A 15,429-nucleotide genomic window follows, 5' to 3' on the forward strand; every position below is an offset into this window, starting at 1 on the left:
TTACCCGTGTGTCATGTGATGCGGCCGCCTGTGCGCCCCCCGGGCTGAAATTGCCAGCCCGCGCCTGCCTGTGAGTGGTTGTGTAGGTAGGGGCCCGAGTGCACTGCTTTGCCCGGGGGCCCATAATGTTGTTAAGATAGCATTGCTGCACCCACTATAATATCAGGGCAAGCGCATGCTTGGGCCCCCATGGCATAGAGGGGGCCGCGCAAGGACAGGCTGGTTATCCGGCCACCCCCCCTCCAAATTTTGCTATGGAGCGGGTGATCATCCAAACTCCACCCACAAATGGGCAACGCTCTGTAAAACTCCACCCCCATTTCTGGTAAGCTCTGCCCCTTTGCGGTCCGCGGATTTGGATGTCGCTACAAAATCGGAGAAATGATGTAGTGTTCCGCCCTCAGTGTGAGTCTCAGCCTAATGAGTCTGGGGTATAATTTGGACAGACCCTTCTCAATAAAACATGCGACCCCATAAACCACATAGGTTGTCTGCCCCCAGAATTCCACTTTAAGGGTCCTGGACCGCATTGAATGCTGCAAAACATCTTACGGCATCCATGACCTCTATTGTAGAGCTATGAATGGACTTATCACATACATACAGGGCGAGCGGCAGGCAGCAAAGGGTTAATAGTTCATTATGACTATGGCAGAAGTCTCAATAAAACAAATAGGCTCCCAATATATGCTAAAAAATAATTTATTACAAAACAAAACACAGTTATATAATCTTAACATTAAAGAACTTAATACACTTGGACTATTTCTGTAAGCTGTATAAGTCAAATATTGCCTATAGAGGAGACACAGAGGAGACACACTTATAATAAGAATTGAAATAGAAAGCCCCAGTATGGATATAGAATACTCCTGTACAACCCGTCACCTGAGAGTAACGCAAATTCACGTAAGTGTTAAGTAAGCTCACAGAGCAATTCACACAATGTTCAGAATTAGTAAATGTGTCCCAGTTCTCTTGAGGAACACATAATATCTGATAATAACAATGGATACTAAAACTTCTAAAAAAAAGAAAGAGTGGAGGTGTTGCCCATAGCAACCATTAATATTCTAATTATTATGTATCTAGTACACTCCAAACAATGACAGCTAGAATCTGATTGGTTGCTATGGGCAACACCTCCACTTTTCCTTTTTAGAAGCTTTAGTAAATCTATCCCCCCGATTCTGCCAGTTCCGGGAGTTGCAGCGTGAGACGATTCTAACACGGACCAGCGGACAACCCCTAAAACGCGACGTCCTCCGCACCTATCAGTTTCCCAGGACGAACTTATTCTAAGTGATTTCACAACGCTCAGAGTGATCCTGCTGCAAATAGAAAACAGGAACCTGTGCTGTCAGTAGAAGTTACACAAGGATGAATCACAAGTCGCTGAAACTCATGGTCGTGAGTAATGGGAGCAGAATGCAGAGCAATGGAAAACGTCGTCTCGCTCTGCACGATCTTGTGGGTATATTGCGGGCATATGTACCTACTGCAGATTTCTGTTTTATAGCCCAGTACCCTCTACAACCTTCTCAGGGGTGCAATAGTCATCACCCCCCTTCTGTACTGCAATGTGATAGAATGTCCAAAATTGCTATAGTTACCCACAGAATTATATACAGACGTATCATGTGCCACATTGTCTTCTAATGTCGTGTGATTTTGTTAACCTCACGCCTGCTGCTGCTTTTAAAAAACCTATCGCGTTGAATCAACTGTGTTCCCCATAAACATAATATTGAAAGGCGCTGCAGTACATTCTTCTGCCACTAGGGGGCGCTTTGAGAGTATTAAAGATGAATGAACAGTGAGCAGCAGATGAGTTTTGGAAATCAAATGACTACGTCCAGATCCCGTCTCAATCAATCTCCGTGGTCTGAGCAGAGGTAACTGCCAGTCACGTGCAGAAAAATGATTGACAGTTACCTCTACTCAGACCACAGATATATGCAAATATATATTGGATCTTGACAAAATATGTTATATTTTATTAAGTTTTCTTTTTTTACCGTTAAATCAACTGTTATTAAAAATGTTACAGAAATTTGAATAGCTTTAATCGTGGATAGGGTCTTGTTATCTGTAAAGGCTCGTAAGATATTTTTATTTCCAAAAATATATCTATACCCCCAGAACATGACTTCATGGAATGTGCTTCTCTTTAGCTGCATTATATCCAGTAGAATTTCATTTACTATCTACAGCCCATTTCCTCTCTGTCTTTCACCAATACCTACTGTAGGTACTTACTGTAAATAGCCTCCTGCTCGCTCTCCCTTTCTGTAACAGATTTGTATGTTTATCACCTACACAACTGGTGTGTGATTGTTTGGCTTTACCTCATAATGAGACTAACAAATGTGCAACTTTCTTGCAAGTTACAATTTCTTTAAAACTTTCCTAATACTTGATACATAACTTTCTCTCCTCTCTGCTTAGCCCTTTTGTGTTGTTATACGGTTTCTATCTGGCATGGATAATAACTTACGTTAGACACCTAAGTACCAATTTCTCTTTTACTTTTCATTGTGAATTACTGTTCCCCATGCTGGGAAATTTTAATGTGTGAGTTTTAACCATTTATTTATATCATCGGGAGTTATTATTTGGGATATGATACAAAGTTGCCCTCTGGATAGAATTGTATCCAACTCGGGTCTTATGGTATCAATACAAGCGGAAAGCAAAAGCAATGGGTTTAATCAAAGTCGCAGTCACAAATCGGTAAAATCGGCTAGACAAAGATGGACCCTTTTAAACTGCAATATTGTGCGTGCAGTTGTAAACCTGTGAAATGGTACCTCAGGTGATTCTTAGCGCATCATTTGTCACTAAACTATGACTGTCGGCTGCAACATAAGGATGATGAGGGTGGTATTAGCAGCAACTACAGTATCTAACAGTGTGACCCTTCAGGTCCCTGAATGAATATCTCCTTTCCCCCCTGGAGTGGCTCCTTATATCTAGGGTCTAGTTTACACAGTGTTTTCCCCTCCCTGGGCAAACCCCTGGGTCTATCCTTTATAACCACTGGTGGGTGCTGTATCAGGGGGGTGGAGGAGGAGTGGAGAGGAGCTGTACTTCCACAGAAGGTCCCCTGCTGGGCTCTAGACAAAATGTCTCATCTAGTTATGTTTAGAACAATGGATTCTAATTAGCCTTCCCCCTCACCTGTATCTTGCATTCTGATCCTTACCCATAACCCATCTGGCTTCTCTTTAAGGACAGAGACTAACAGCTTCTATGCAATATCAACAAGATACAATATACATATTTACAATGAGCTGCAATGTCCCCTTATCCACATGTAATTAGACACTGCAGTGGTACTCTGTTGAGATGGGGAACAAAAGCAAGGGCTATAAACAGTACATGCTATAATCCACATTTTGTGAGAAACGAGGGACAGGCTGGTTAGGGTGATATTAATACCTCTTTACCGCACCTTTTTGTTCCTCCATGGAGGGCTCTCTAATATTTTGACCCTTCTGTTCCTCTGAATAGTGAAGACAGAGCAGCATTATAATGGCAGAAATTCGGTGGTGATGGTGGATGAGATAATCTGCTCCAGTCCTCCCAAGTATCGGTTTCCTGAAGCTGGATTGCGCATAATGATAACCAACAAATTTCCGCCAAGGACCAGGCTACGGATGGCAAGCAGGCTCATAATTAACGAGGTATTGAGAATTAGCATCTTGCGTGTAGATTTGAGTTATGTTCATTGTTAGAGATTGTATTGTGTTCTGTATTCACCTAATGTTACACCGAGCAGACGGCCGGGTGTCCCATTTTGTACTGTTTACAGGGTGAAGGGGGCAGTTTTAGGCTAACGTTGGCGGTGTTGCTCACTTGAGTGATCTAGACCTGGGTATTTTTTTCAGTCTGGTCTCTAGGACGCAGCATTAACACCAACACTTAAGTAAAAAATATTATATTAGTAAATATCACGTTTAACGGTGGAACGATGTCAGACAAATGTGGCAGTGTGTACACACTCACCACCAGCAGCGTAGGCAGATATCTGTAGAGGGTACAGAGTCAGGAGCTTGTACATGTTAATGATCATTATTTTTTAAGGGTACATGAGGCGCAAATGATTTCTATTGAATTGATAAACGGGAAATTGTCTCTTCTTGGAAAATGGCCACTAATTGATCTGTCCTCGCCCTCTTCCGATTTGACTGGAGCTGTTAGCAGGAAACGCAACCAAGTAACGCAACGTTACAGCTTTCTCTTTCTTACCAAATACTGTAACAAGGACCATTACTGTTACTGACCATAATGATGCTGTTGCTGTTTCTCCCGTTCTCCTCATTTCCTCAGTTTAACAACATTGTGGTTTATGTCTGTGTTGCAATATTTTGCAATCCTCAAAGCAACACTGCAGAGAACCAGGAACAGCGTAAACTCGGAGAAACTCAGAGAATTACTTGAGATGATGTCTATCTTTAAATAAAATCTCTCTGCACTGAAAACATTTAAGTGAGCCAGATATAGCCCAATGTCTGCTGCTCAGCCTTGTTATTTAATAAATGTATTTCTTATCCCAACCCCTATTTCATAAACCTTCCCAATGTTCTACGACATCTGGACCCAGCCTATGTTGTTATAAAGATTATAACCCTGTTTTTATTCTTTGTAATTGTCTAATGTAAATATTAAGAGATGAGTGTATAACCTGTTTATCTGGTTTCTGTATGGCGCTATTGTCTGTTTGTAGAGTTCACACTTCAGTAGAGATGTCTTTGTTTGCCTTCTCTTCTCTATAATTCATATATATAAATATATATATATAATCATTCAGACCACGCTTTAGTCCCGTGATCGTCCTATCTTCTTGCAGAGACAGCGACTTCTCCAGTCTGCGAACGGAGTGAGCACGACCACGCTCGACGGGAAGCAGGAGCTGCTGGAGAACGGCCTTTTACACGGAGACAAAAATGATTATCAAGAGGACAATGAGGCGGCCAATTATCTGGTGCCATTTTCAGTACCCAGTAAGTTCCAGGGAGAATCACTAATAATCTAGTAGAAGTTCCATAGATTTATGCAGATAAACTACCAGCGACCAAGAGGTTAAATACTAACAAAGAAATTAATTATAGACATAAATGAAAGACGTGTGGTTATATAGACAGAAAGGTGAAAAGAAGACATGAAAAGAAATCAATAGAAGACATGAGGTTACACATTCAGCAGCATGAAAATCAATAGAGGACACAAGGTTACATAGACTTATACAAATAAATTATCAGCGAACATGAGGATAAATACTAACAAACAAATACACTGTATAAATAAATGAAGGGTGTGTGGTTATATAGACAGAAAGATGAACAGAGGACATGAAATAAGTCAATAGAAGTGAGGTTAGACATTCAGACATATAAATTAATAACGGGGAAAATCGATTTTGCTCTGGGATCTGGCGAAACAGCCTTAAACCTCTGCAACGCCACATTTACAAATGCAGGTACTAATATTATGAAGAACAACATTTTACATAATTCTTTTAGTCTAAAATACCCTGGAAAAAATGTCATGTCGTCGGCATTGTCTGCAGCTTCTATGATTCTGGCAAATTTTAAATAAAACATTTCTCTAATTATTCCCAGCATTTCCTGGTTGTTGTTTCCTGGTTCTTTTCTGGAACCGTTTATAAATGCCAGTCGCTAACAACGTAGTGTGTCTCGAAGAGCTTACACTCTATTGCTTCGCATTCATTTAGATGGCTGCGTGAACCAGTTTAAGTGGGCGTTTTCCTGGCCTTTAATATGTATCCTGTATTTCTCCATCCCGAACTGTGGCAAACCGCGCTGGGCGAACTTCTTCATGCTCACCTTCATCCTCTCCACCATCTGGATCGCCATCTTCTCCTACCTCATGGTCTGGATGGTGAGTAATGCTCTATAGCTACCAGGTCGTCACGTTGGTAAGTCCGGTGGAAAGATGAACACTATTGGCCCTTGTGTGAGTGTTCTCATTTCAGAGAGATGATATTTTTCGGGAATACACCAAACTTTGTAAAGTTTTTCTTGATAGTGTGGTCACTAGGTGGCACTGTTTGGTCAGACTTTGGGTAATGGTTCGTACAAAGCAACCAAGCTAAAGATACTAATTGTTCATAAAGTCCAAGGACAGTTTAGTAGCTTCTATTGTCCTTTTCATTATATTACAGTACCGGTACATTGTCCATTTTAATGTACAAGTTTTGATTTGAAACAAGCAACATAACTTGTATGATCCTTATATCCAGGTGTGTTTTACCTGCACTGTATAATCCATCACAATGACTCAAGTGACATCAATTGTCACCAAATATAATGTTTAATTACGGGCTTTACATCTCTACAAGTGATGACATCGCTACTCACCAAATATAAGGATTTATTGTACATGATATAAAATGTCACAATCTGCTCTGATTTCTTTTTTTTTTACTTTTTATATGTGAAAATATCAATATGCTACAGCTGTTAATTATGTCAATGATTAAATAGTATAAATGTATCTTATTTTGTTAAAGGAAATGAAATCATTGCACATCTTACTATATAATCACTCCATGACAGTGTTTATAAATAAATATTAAATGATCCTTTAATTTTTTAATTATTTCTTGATGATGTATTTGAGAACTCTCAGTTAGCAGTTATTGTATTACTGAGAGTGAAGCAAGACACACGGATTACACCAATGCAAGAGACAGGGTGAGATACATGGAGAGAACATCTTACTTGTGTGTCATCTACAGCCGGAATGGAACCCGTCCCCCCCACTTTATATAGAACAAGCCCAGGACAGCAGTTACATTACATTGTTAGAGACTAATCTGAAACAACATAAAGTCAGATGTGAGGTCCTAGTATAAGTGAGGGCAACAATCTCAGATATCCATCTCTCTCCCAGTACAAACCCTTTTAAATCTCATATAAGTTGTATTAAATATGGTTACAATGTCTCAACTTCCTTTTTAGATCCCGTCTCCAAATCTGTGATGAACTAAACACATACATGCCTACTTTTAGACAGTGCAGTTCGGGAGAGGGGCGTGACCAGAGGGCAGGAGGGGGAGGGGCGTGGTCAATCGCGTCATTCCCCCCCCCCGCAACAAAAATGCTGTTTCGTCGCGGGGCCAAAATGACGCGATTGACAGCGAATTGCGTTATTTTGGCCAGGGAATTCTGGGATGTGGGAGACTTGCCTGCTCTCCCGGGAGTCCGGGAGACCGACCCGAATTTCGGGAGTCTCCCGGACATTCCGAGAGAGTTGGCAAGTATGACTAAACATGCTCCGGGGGGTGTGACCTAGTGTTACCTCTGTCTCCTTTATACCTGCACAGGTGACAGTCATCGGCTATACTCTGGGGATCCCCGATGTTATAATGGGTATCACATTCCTGGCTGCCGGCACCAGCGTCCCGGACTGTATGGCCAGCCTGATAGTAGCAAGACAAGGTACCTCCCCTGCCTCCTGTTCTATCCACGTTACTTTCCCATTGTTCTTATCCCTCCTCAGTGTTCCGTCAAACTTGTTTTCTATCTCATTTCTCTACATCTCCCAACGTTGAATGAATTTTAGTAAAGAATTGCTGATTTCTCTGCTTGTTCTACAAGGAACAGGTTGGAATGAGGTTGGTATTTATACAACACGTCACTCCAGGATAGCCGAATCGAGTGTCCACTTTTATTGTCAGGATGATAAGGGCAGCAGTTTGTTCAGCATTTCATGACACCCGTAGTCATTCAAAATCCCTGCGACCCTGTCTCTATCTAGACATGCATCTTCTGTCTAGTCACCGGTCACCTAACTGGCAACGGTCGCCCCCGCCCACAACACACAAACATTCTTTTATTCTCCTCTGGAGCGCTAAATTAATCAGTAAAGAAAATAACAAACTAATTATACCCATGTGGTGCAACCGTGTGTCTGTGTGCTGTATGAAAACACGAGTGGGAGTTTAATCCTGTCTGCAGTGTGAACCTGCAGACTCTTTGGGATTTCACCTCTCACTATGTAGGAGATGTGGCAACTTTGTTGATAGAAACATTTGAACATATTAAGGGTATTAGAAGTCAATGGGTCTGAGTCATTCTGGAAAGTAAGGCAAAAAAAGGAGTAAAAATTATCCTGGACAAACCATGTTACAATGCAAGGGGTGCAAATTAGTTTATTATTTTGCACATAAGTTAAATACTGGCTGCTTTTTAGTAGCACACAAATACTTGATAGATTTATTTTTACACATTTAAAGTTGATCTAGGACATGCCCTACCCTAACTATAAATCTTTCCCCACATTTTAAATTTACCTCCCCCTTCAATGCAACATGGTTTTGCCAAGGGGCAAATTTGCTCCATTTTTTTGCTTTGCGCTCCGTAATGACTCAGGTCCAACATATTTAAACACAAGGATTTTTGGACAGAGAGGACACATTAGTCTGAAATGGGAGTGTGGGAGAGTGTAAGGTGAGATTAGGAAGACTTCTCTACAGAAAAGTCTATAGATACATGGTTCAGTCTCTCAGTAGAGGCTGGGGCAGGTGGGGGGTGCTACAGTTATAAAATTCTAAACTATCTGGGTGTATATACCTATGTTTGCGAAAAAGCCCACTAACAGTGATATAAAAGTGGCTTTTTTACTAACTAACAAGAAAAGCATTACAAGAGACGCTGAAAGAGCACCCGACCAGGGAAATTTCCACTTGCAAAGTTGCCTTCTTTTTTTTTTAACCACAAAAACGTACATATACACCCACTCATGTCCTGATAACACCGTGCAACATTCATTGCTGCTCAAAACAGCTGGGACAACCGTAGGGCTATTTTGAGAATGTAAAACTAAGAACCCCCCATCCTCACCCAATAGAAAACATTATAATAGACATAAAAACCACAAAAACAGTACAAGGTTGATACAGGAAGTTTGAGGTGTGACTGTCTGACATGTGTTGGTTGCAGTAATTGCACTTTTATCTTGCAGGACTTGGGGATATGGCCGTTTCCAATACAATAGGGAGCAACGTCTTTGACATTCTGGTTGGACTTGGGGTTCCCTGGGGGCTTCAAACGATGGTAATTCACTATGGATCAACGGTAAGTTGTGTTGGTATTGACACTCCTAAAATGTTCCAATCTGTTTTTTTTGGGGCAGCACATCATCACTATATCATCACCATTTATTTACATAGCGCCACTGATTCCGCAGCGCTGTACAGAGAACTCATTCACATCAGTCCCTGCCCCATTGGAGCTTACAATCTAAGTTCCCTAACACACACACACCGACACAGACTAGGGTTAATTTTGATAGCAGCCAATTAACCTACTAGTATGTTTTTGGAGTGTGGGAGGAAACCGGAGCACCCGGAGGAAACCTACGCAAACATGGGGAGAACATACAAACTCCACACAGATAAGGCCATGGTCGGGAATTGAACTCATGACCCCAGTGCTGTGGGGAAAAAGTGCTAACCACTGAGCCACCGTGCTGTCCAGTGATATCAGAGTAAATTGCTGATATCGCAGATGAAATCACCATGCGCGTGGTCGAGCGCAAGTAAAACTCGAGTTGCACAGAAAATGGTGGACCCTAAAATATGTCATAACGATGGCAATGGCGAAGTGCAGCAAAACTTGAATAAATTATTTTGACAGGTTTTAGAGGAGGGTAAACTGTTTTGTCTTGCTTTTGTTTGAATGCCAGCAGTTCAGAACATTAGCTAGAAGTTGCTCACTGCTTGCTACCATATTTCTCTCAAAGTTTGTTACACAGTGACTGAATCTATTACGTAGGCTGCTCTATTAGCAGAAGTTTTCTACCACTTCAACCTGATTGTATCTCCTGCTAAAAACAGACATACAAAATAGACAGTATGAGGTCATCGTCATGGCAGATCGCGGAAAATGAGTTCAGGTGACAGCATCTATAGATCATATGTATGAATAGATGTCTCGTAGGGGAGATATAGGTGCTTGTTTAGTGCCCGTGGTCTCCCCGCTCGCCGCAACTTCTGCAGAGCTCTACAAGCAGCGTTCAGGGTCCATCAACTGTCCTGTAAATTGTCAGATTGTACAAATATTCAGGTTCCTTTGAAGATAAATCATCTATATTTTCACAGATATTTAAGCTTCCAGAACCGTGACTTTTAATGCTACATCATTTATGCCGGAGCCTCAGGATTGGCGTGTGGTTTACCGGACAAGAAGCATTCTGACGACTGCGTTCCGTTCTATTATAACTACCTGATACTGATTATTAATTATATATCCAGTATTTATAATACTGTACAAACATATTCTAAAGCCTTTGAGCTTCATGTGCTTAGAAAGGTCATGAAGTGAGTTTTAAAAGATTTCCACCAGACCTGAGAATGTCCTATGTGAACCAAGAGGTAGAATTGCACCTATAGTCTGTGCTGTAGCCCTGGATGACCCAGATATTACCCGTTAGAGAATCTCTTGGCCATCAATAATCTTTATCTCCCCAGGGGCTTCTCCTCCCTTCCTCTCTGACATTTGAGAAACCTCAAACCTTTCTGTTACAGGAACTCCATGATATTATCAAGTTGCAAAAAGCTCCAATGAAAGTTTTTATTCCTGTTAAATTGCATCAACTTTATTGGTTTCCGGCGGAAGTATCCGAAGCCTCTGATATATCTCCTGCTGGGGATGATAAAGTTACTTTGTTAGTAAGATAGAGAACTTTAGCAGCAGAAGATTTTATCTCATCCAGGGATCAAAAAAAAAAAACCTGGATCATAAAAATTCTTATCAAGTAGCAGAAGTGATGTGTTACCCTCTTGATGGTCCTAATGTCAACGGCTTAATCTGTGGAATTTTGGATTGACTCTGTAGACCAAGGTCTTACAGAGATCGGGAAGGAGCCTCCGTTACTGACGAGGTGTCAGGACTAAGATTAGCTACAGGGTTCCTTTCGGACGCAGTTTGGACCTTACTAGACTCTTAGCCAGATCTATGGCTCATTCAACGCCCACTAGTTGGGCTTTATGTATGGCTCATTCAGCACCCACTAGTTGGGCTTTATGTATGGCTCATTCAGCGCCCACTAGTTGGGCTTTATGTATGGCTCATTCAGCGCCCACTAGTTGGGCTTTATGTATGGCTCATTCAGCGCCCACTAGTTGGGCTTTATGTATGGCTCATTCAGCGCCCACTAGTTGGGCTTTATGTATTTCTCATTCAACGCCCACTAGTTGGGCTTTATGTATGGCTCATTCAGCACCCACTAGTTGGGCTTTATGTATGGCTCATTCAGCGCCCACTAGTTGGGCTTTATGTATGGCTCATTCAATGCCCACTAGTTGGGCTTTATGTATGGCTCATTCAGCACCCACTAGTTGGGCTTTATGTATGGCTCATTCAGCGCCCACTAGTTGGGCTTTATGTATGGCTCATTCAACGCCCACTAGTTGGGCTTTATGTATGGCTCATTCAGCGCCCACTAGTTGGGCTTTATGTATGGCTCATTCAGAACCCACTAGTTGGGCTTTATGTATGGCTCATTCAGCACCCACTAGTTGGGCTTTATGTATGGCTCATTCAGCGCCCACTAGTTGGGCTTTATGTATGGCTCATTCAACGCCCACTAGTTGGGCTTTATGTATGGCTCATTCAGCACCCACTAGTTGGGCTTTATGTATGGCTCATTCAGCACCCACTAGTTGGGCTTTATGTTTGGCTCATTCAGCGCCCACTAGTTGGGCTTTATGTATGGCTCATTCAGCACCCACTAGTTGGGCTTTATATATGGCTCATTCAGCGCCCACTAGTTGGGCTTTATGTTTGGCTCATTCAGCGCCCACTAGTTGGGCTTTATGTATGGGTTCCTGGGATGCAGATACAACCTCTAAAAATAGTCTTAATCTAGTACCCTATAAAAGACGGTTTCTGTTCATTAAAAGATTGAAACTACTTTTGGAAGACTTGATAGCTCTCAATATAAGAAACTGGGAAGAGGGAAGCTTTTAAAGCTGGATGTTATAGGCCGGAATCTGACTATTGTCTTCCAGGAAAGTAATTTTGACCACCTCTCCAGTAGTGGAGAGGGGGTCAGTCCATGTTAGCTACAGGTAACACAGCTCAATAGTCTTTACCTCCAATCCCGCTAACAGATCAGTTGGTACCTTCAGTGATTACTTGAGGATTTCATCTACATTATTATTCCTCTGGTTACAAAGAAGCCACTATGGACAAGACCAAAGCTATCTTTATATACATCACAAGTTGTCGAGAAAAAAAGGCCACTGTTTCTGTAGAAGAAGTCCGGGGTGTATTCTAACTTCCCTTTATTCCAAAGGTGACACCAGAGAGGCCTCTTGTAACAAATGTGAAATATATCAGCAGTTTCTTAATTTGCACTGGAGACTGGATGGTGTCTGTAGACCTCCTTGATGCCGTGTTTCCATCTTACCTAGGGAGCTTTACAAACCCTTCTTTGCCCCAGAACTAAGGAAACTCAAAATAGCAACATTTCTTTATTTGGACGACATGTTAATTATGGCAAAGAACTCGGAAGAGGAATCAGTTGCTTGAAATGTTAAAAGAAACGTCATCTTTAACCAACTCCGTATCTGACCTTTCCAGCAGTCTACTGAGACCAGTGGGTATATTTACTAAACTGCGGGTTTGAAAAAGTGGAGCTGTTGCCTGTAGCAACCAATCAGTTTCTAGTTATCATTTATTTAGTGCATTCTACAAAATGATAACTAGAATCATGTTGTCATAGGCAACATCTCTATTGTCTCAAACCCGCAGTTTAGTAAATATACCCCCAAGTTTGTTTTCATAAGGAGAAGGTAGAAAAAAATTTGGAACAGTAGTCGAACTCTGTTCTCTTCGTGTGACAATAGAGAAGCAGTTTACATGTGTTCTAGGATCCATGGCATCAACAATTCACAAGGGGTTCTGGGCAGCGGGGCCATCTAAGGGGTCCACAAATTGACTTTTTCTCCTAGAGGGTTCGTCTTCCAGACAATTGGGAAAACCTGACTCTCCTCTCAGAATCATCTTTGGTGGCAAAACCAAATCTCAGAAAAAGGATCAATGATTCTGGTGCCGAAATGGACAACCAACAGCTGGGGATGTCTTTATCAGAACCCTCCAGTATGGGACAAAGCATCCTCCTTCTAGTTTCTAACAGCAATTAAACTATTTTGAGCAGAGCAGATCCCCCCCCCCCCTCTTTAATGCTTTGGTATTACCCATAGTTTATAATGCAGAGAAAGAAGTGTCAAGAAAATGAAACATTGTTACAGTAATTATCTTTTCTCAGCCATTCTAACTAAGATCTCTTATCATCATTATTTACATGTTGCTAATTTATTAAGATTAAATGTACAGTAGAAGGGGGGACTATTTCAACATTTAGGGAGGAGATTCTGCTATTGGGTGGAGAAGTTATAAAGAAGATTTAGCCACCCTAAGCCTATTTAGCTGTCACCCCTCTCCCTTCTCATTGCCCCGTCATGACCCTGTCTTCAGCACATCCAAATAATTATTGATTACTGTGTCAGGCCTAGATAAGAAAAATGTGGTAAAATAATGTTACAAAGAGCATTCTGCACCTCTGCAGCCTTAGGTCTGGGCTTATAACATGGAATCCTAAAATAACTGCTTTCCTGTATGAGTTTAGTGCAACTTTAAGGAGTTAATAATACAGGGCCAGATTCATCTCCAGCCGCAACCTGCACACAACTGACACGGATTAGATACATTGTCAGACAATCAATACTCTATTTGTCTTCTCACTTACAGGTGAAGATTAACAGCAAAGGACTAGTCTACTCGGTCATTCTCCTGCTGGGATCCGTGTTCCTTACTGTAAGTACTGAATATTAATATCACCTGTACATTCCTATAATCTTACTGGAACACAGAGCTGTGCTGATACCCTGATGGCGTATCCCCGGCGATCTATGTGCGGAGCGAGGTATCTTACAGCGGGAGTAGAGTAGGATCCATACCGTTGTCAGTGGCCGCCAAGGGTCTGTAGTGAAATATAGACCTTACATCTCTACTTTTCAATGTAAATTGCCTTTCAGTTCTATCTCCTATTGAACATTTCACCACCTTTTCTTTCCGCAGGTGATTGGCGTGCACGTCAACAAGTGGAAACTGGACAGGAAGCTGGGACTCTATGTCTTCGTCCTGTACGCCATCTTCCTCTGTATCTCCATACTGATAGAATACAACGTCTTCACTTTTGTCAACTTGCCGATGTGCCAGGACGACATTTGATGACTGCCCTGTAGGCCGAAGTCAAGTAAACCTCTGTTCCAACTAGCGACCAAGACCAATTCTGCGATCCTACGGGAAGTCTGAAATCTTCCTCCTGGCCGCAGGTGCCGGGAAAGTCGATTTCTAGAATGTAAAGGAAGATGAACCCTTTCTGCGCCGCCGGGTAGACTGTCAGCCAGTCAGCATGACCCGAAATGTACCGGCGAGGTTAGCGTCTTCCGAAGATGTATAAAGTGCGGCTGGTTTATTTTTATAGTGAGATAAAAAAAATATATATATATCTATATCACGAAGGTTGTTTTTGAAAACACTGGGACAGGATACTCCATGGCTCTCAGTGTTCGCACCGCAGAGTAATCTGAAGTTACATGACCTCAACACAAAAGGCACAAACTTCACAAAGTACTATATTCTCCTGTGTACCTTTTAACCCCTTCACGAAAGGCTGTGCAGCAGACGTCATGCCTCTTTTGATATGTGAAACCGTTTGTATAATCTGCCGGAAGGGCGAACCCAATGGTCCTTTTCAACGATGAATCGCGCTTTCTAGGAGTATCTCTGGGATAAGAAATGACACTTATTACTGCTATGCTCTAATGCTATTTGAGCCTCAACTAAGTTACTTACCGTCACTCTTATACACAATTGCAAAGCACACTTTTTATAATGGGACTTGAGTGGTAACGACAGCCACTGGGACTTTTGAAAAAGAAAAAAATGCACATTCGGTAATACAAAGACTTTAAAGAGCATTTAATATAACTTATTTGTATTTGTGCTTGTATCAAAGGATATTTAATAAGAATATCTCTATAAAAAGGAATGTTTTATTTAAATGCACAATCTCAAATACAAGAATTGTGTTTCATTGACGGATTTTGAAGAGTGTTCGTCATTTTGCGATGCTCATGTTATATTTATAAAACAAAGGTGATAGATGACAATCATTTCATATCTACTTATTTCTGGAAGAATTAGTTGTCATAAATTGTAATAACACCATATATAACTGGAAAAAGTAGGGAAAACAGGGATATACATAAAACCAGGACAGTCAAAATAAATGCAGACATGAAAACAAAGGGTACAAAGGACTCTGCTCATTACAGAACTTACATTCTAAGTGGAAGAGGGCACAGCTGAAACAAGAGGAGCAAGTGTG

General features: G+C 41.5%; 1 protein-coding gene across 2 annotated transcripts in view; it reads left to right on the forward strand.

Moving 5' to 3' along the window:
* The window catches only part of SLC24A4 (solute carrier family 24 member 4), a 64,685-nt gene extending 49,471 nt beyond the window's left edge, over positions 1-15,214 (forward strand). For both annotated transcript variants that reach the window (XM_075192748.1, XM_075192749.1), the window contains exons 11-17: positions 3,514-3,686; positions 4,853-5,006; positions 5,738-5,904; positions 7,352-7,466; positions 8,992-9,104; positions 13,785-13,850; positions 14,115-15,214. In XM_075192748.1, coding sequence (XP_075048849.1) covers positions 3,514-3,686; positions 4,853-5,006; positions 5,738-5,904; positions 7,352-7,466; positions 8,992-9,104; positions 13,785-13,850; positions 14,115-14,267 — 941 coding nt within the window. In that variant the 3' untranslated portion in view covers positions 14,268-15,214. The remainder of the gene's footprint in view (positions 1-3,513; positions 3,687-4,852; positions 5,007-5,737; positions 5,905-7,351; positions 7,467-8,991; positions 9,105-13,784; positions 13,851-14,114) is intronic.
* The last annotated feature ends 215 nt before the right edge of the window (positions 15,215-15,429 follow it).

The sequence above is a fragment of the Mixophyes fleayi genome, chromosome 12, assembly GCF_038048845.1.
Source record: "Mixophyes fleayi isolate aMixFle1 chromosome 12, aMixFle1.hap1, whole genome shotgun sequence".
Classification (NCBI taxonomy): Eukaryota; Metazoa; Chordata; class Amphibia; order Anura; family Limnodynastidae; genus Mixophyes; species Mixophyes fleayi.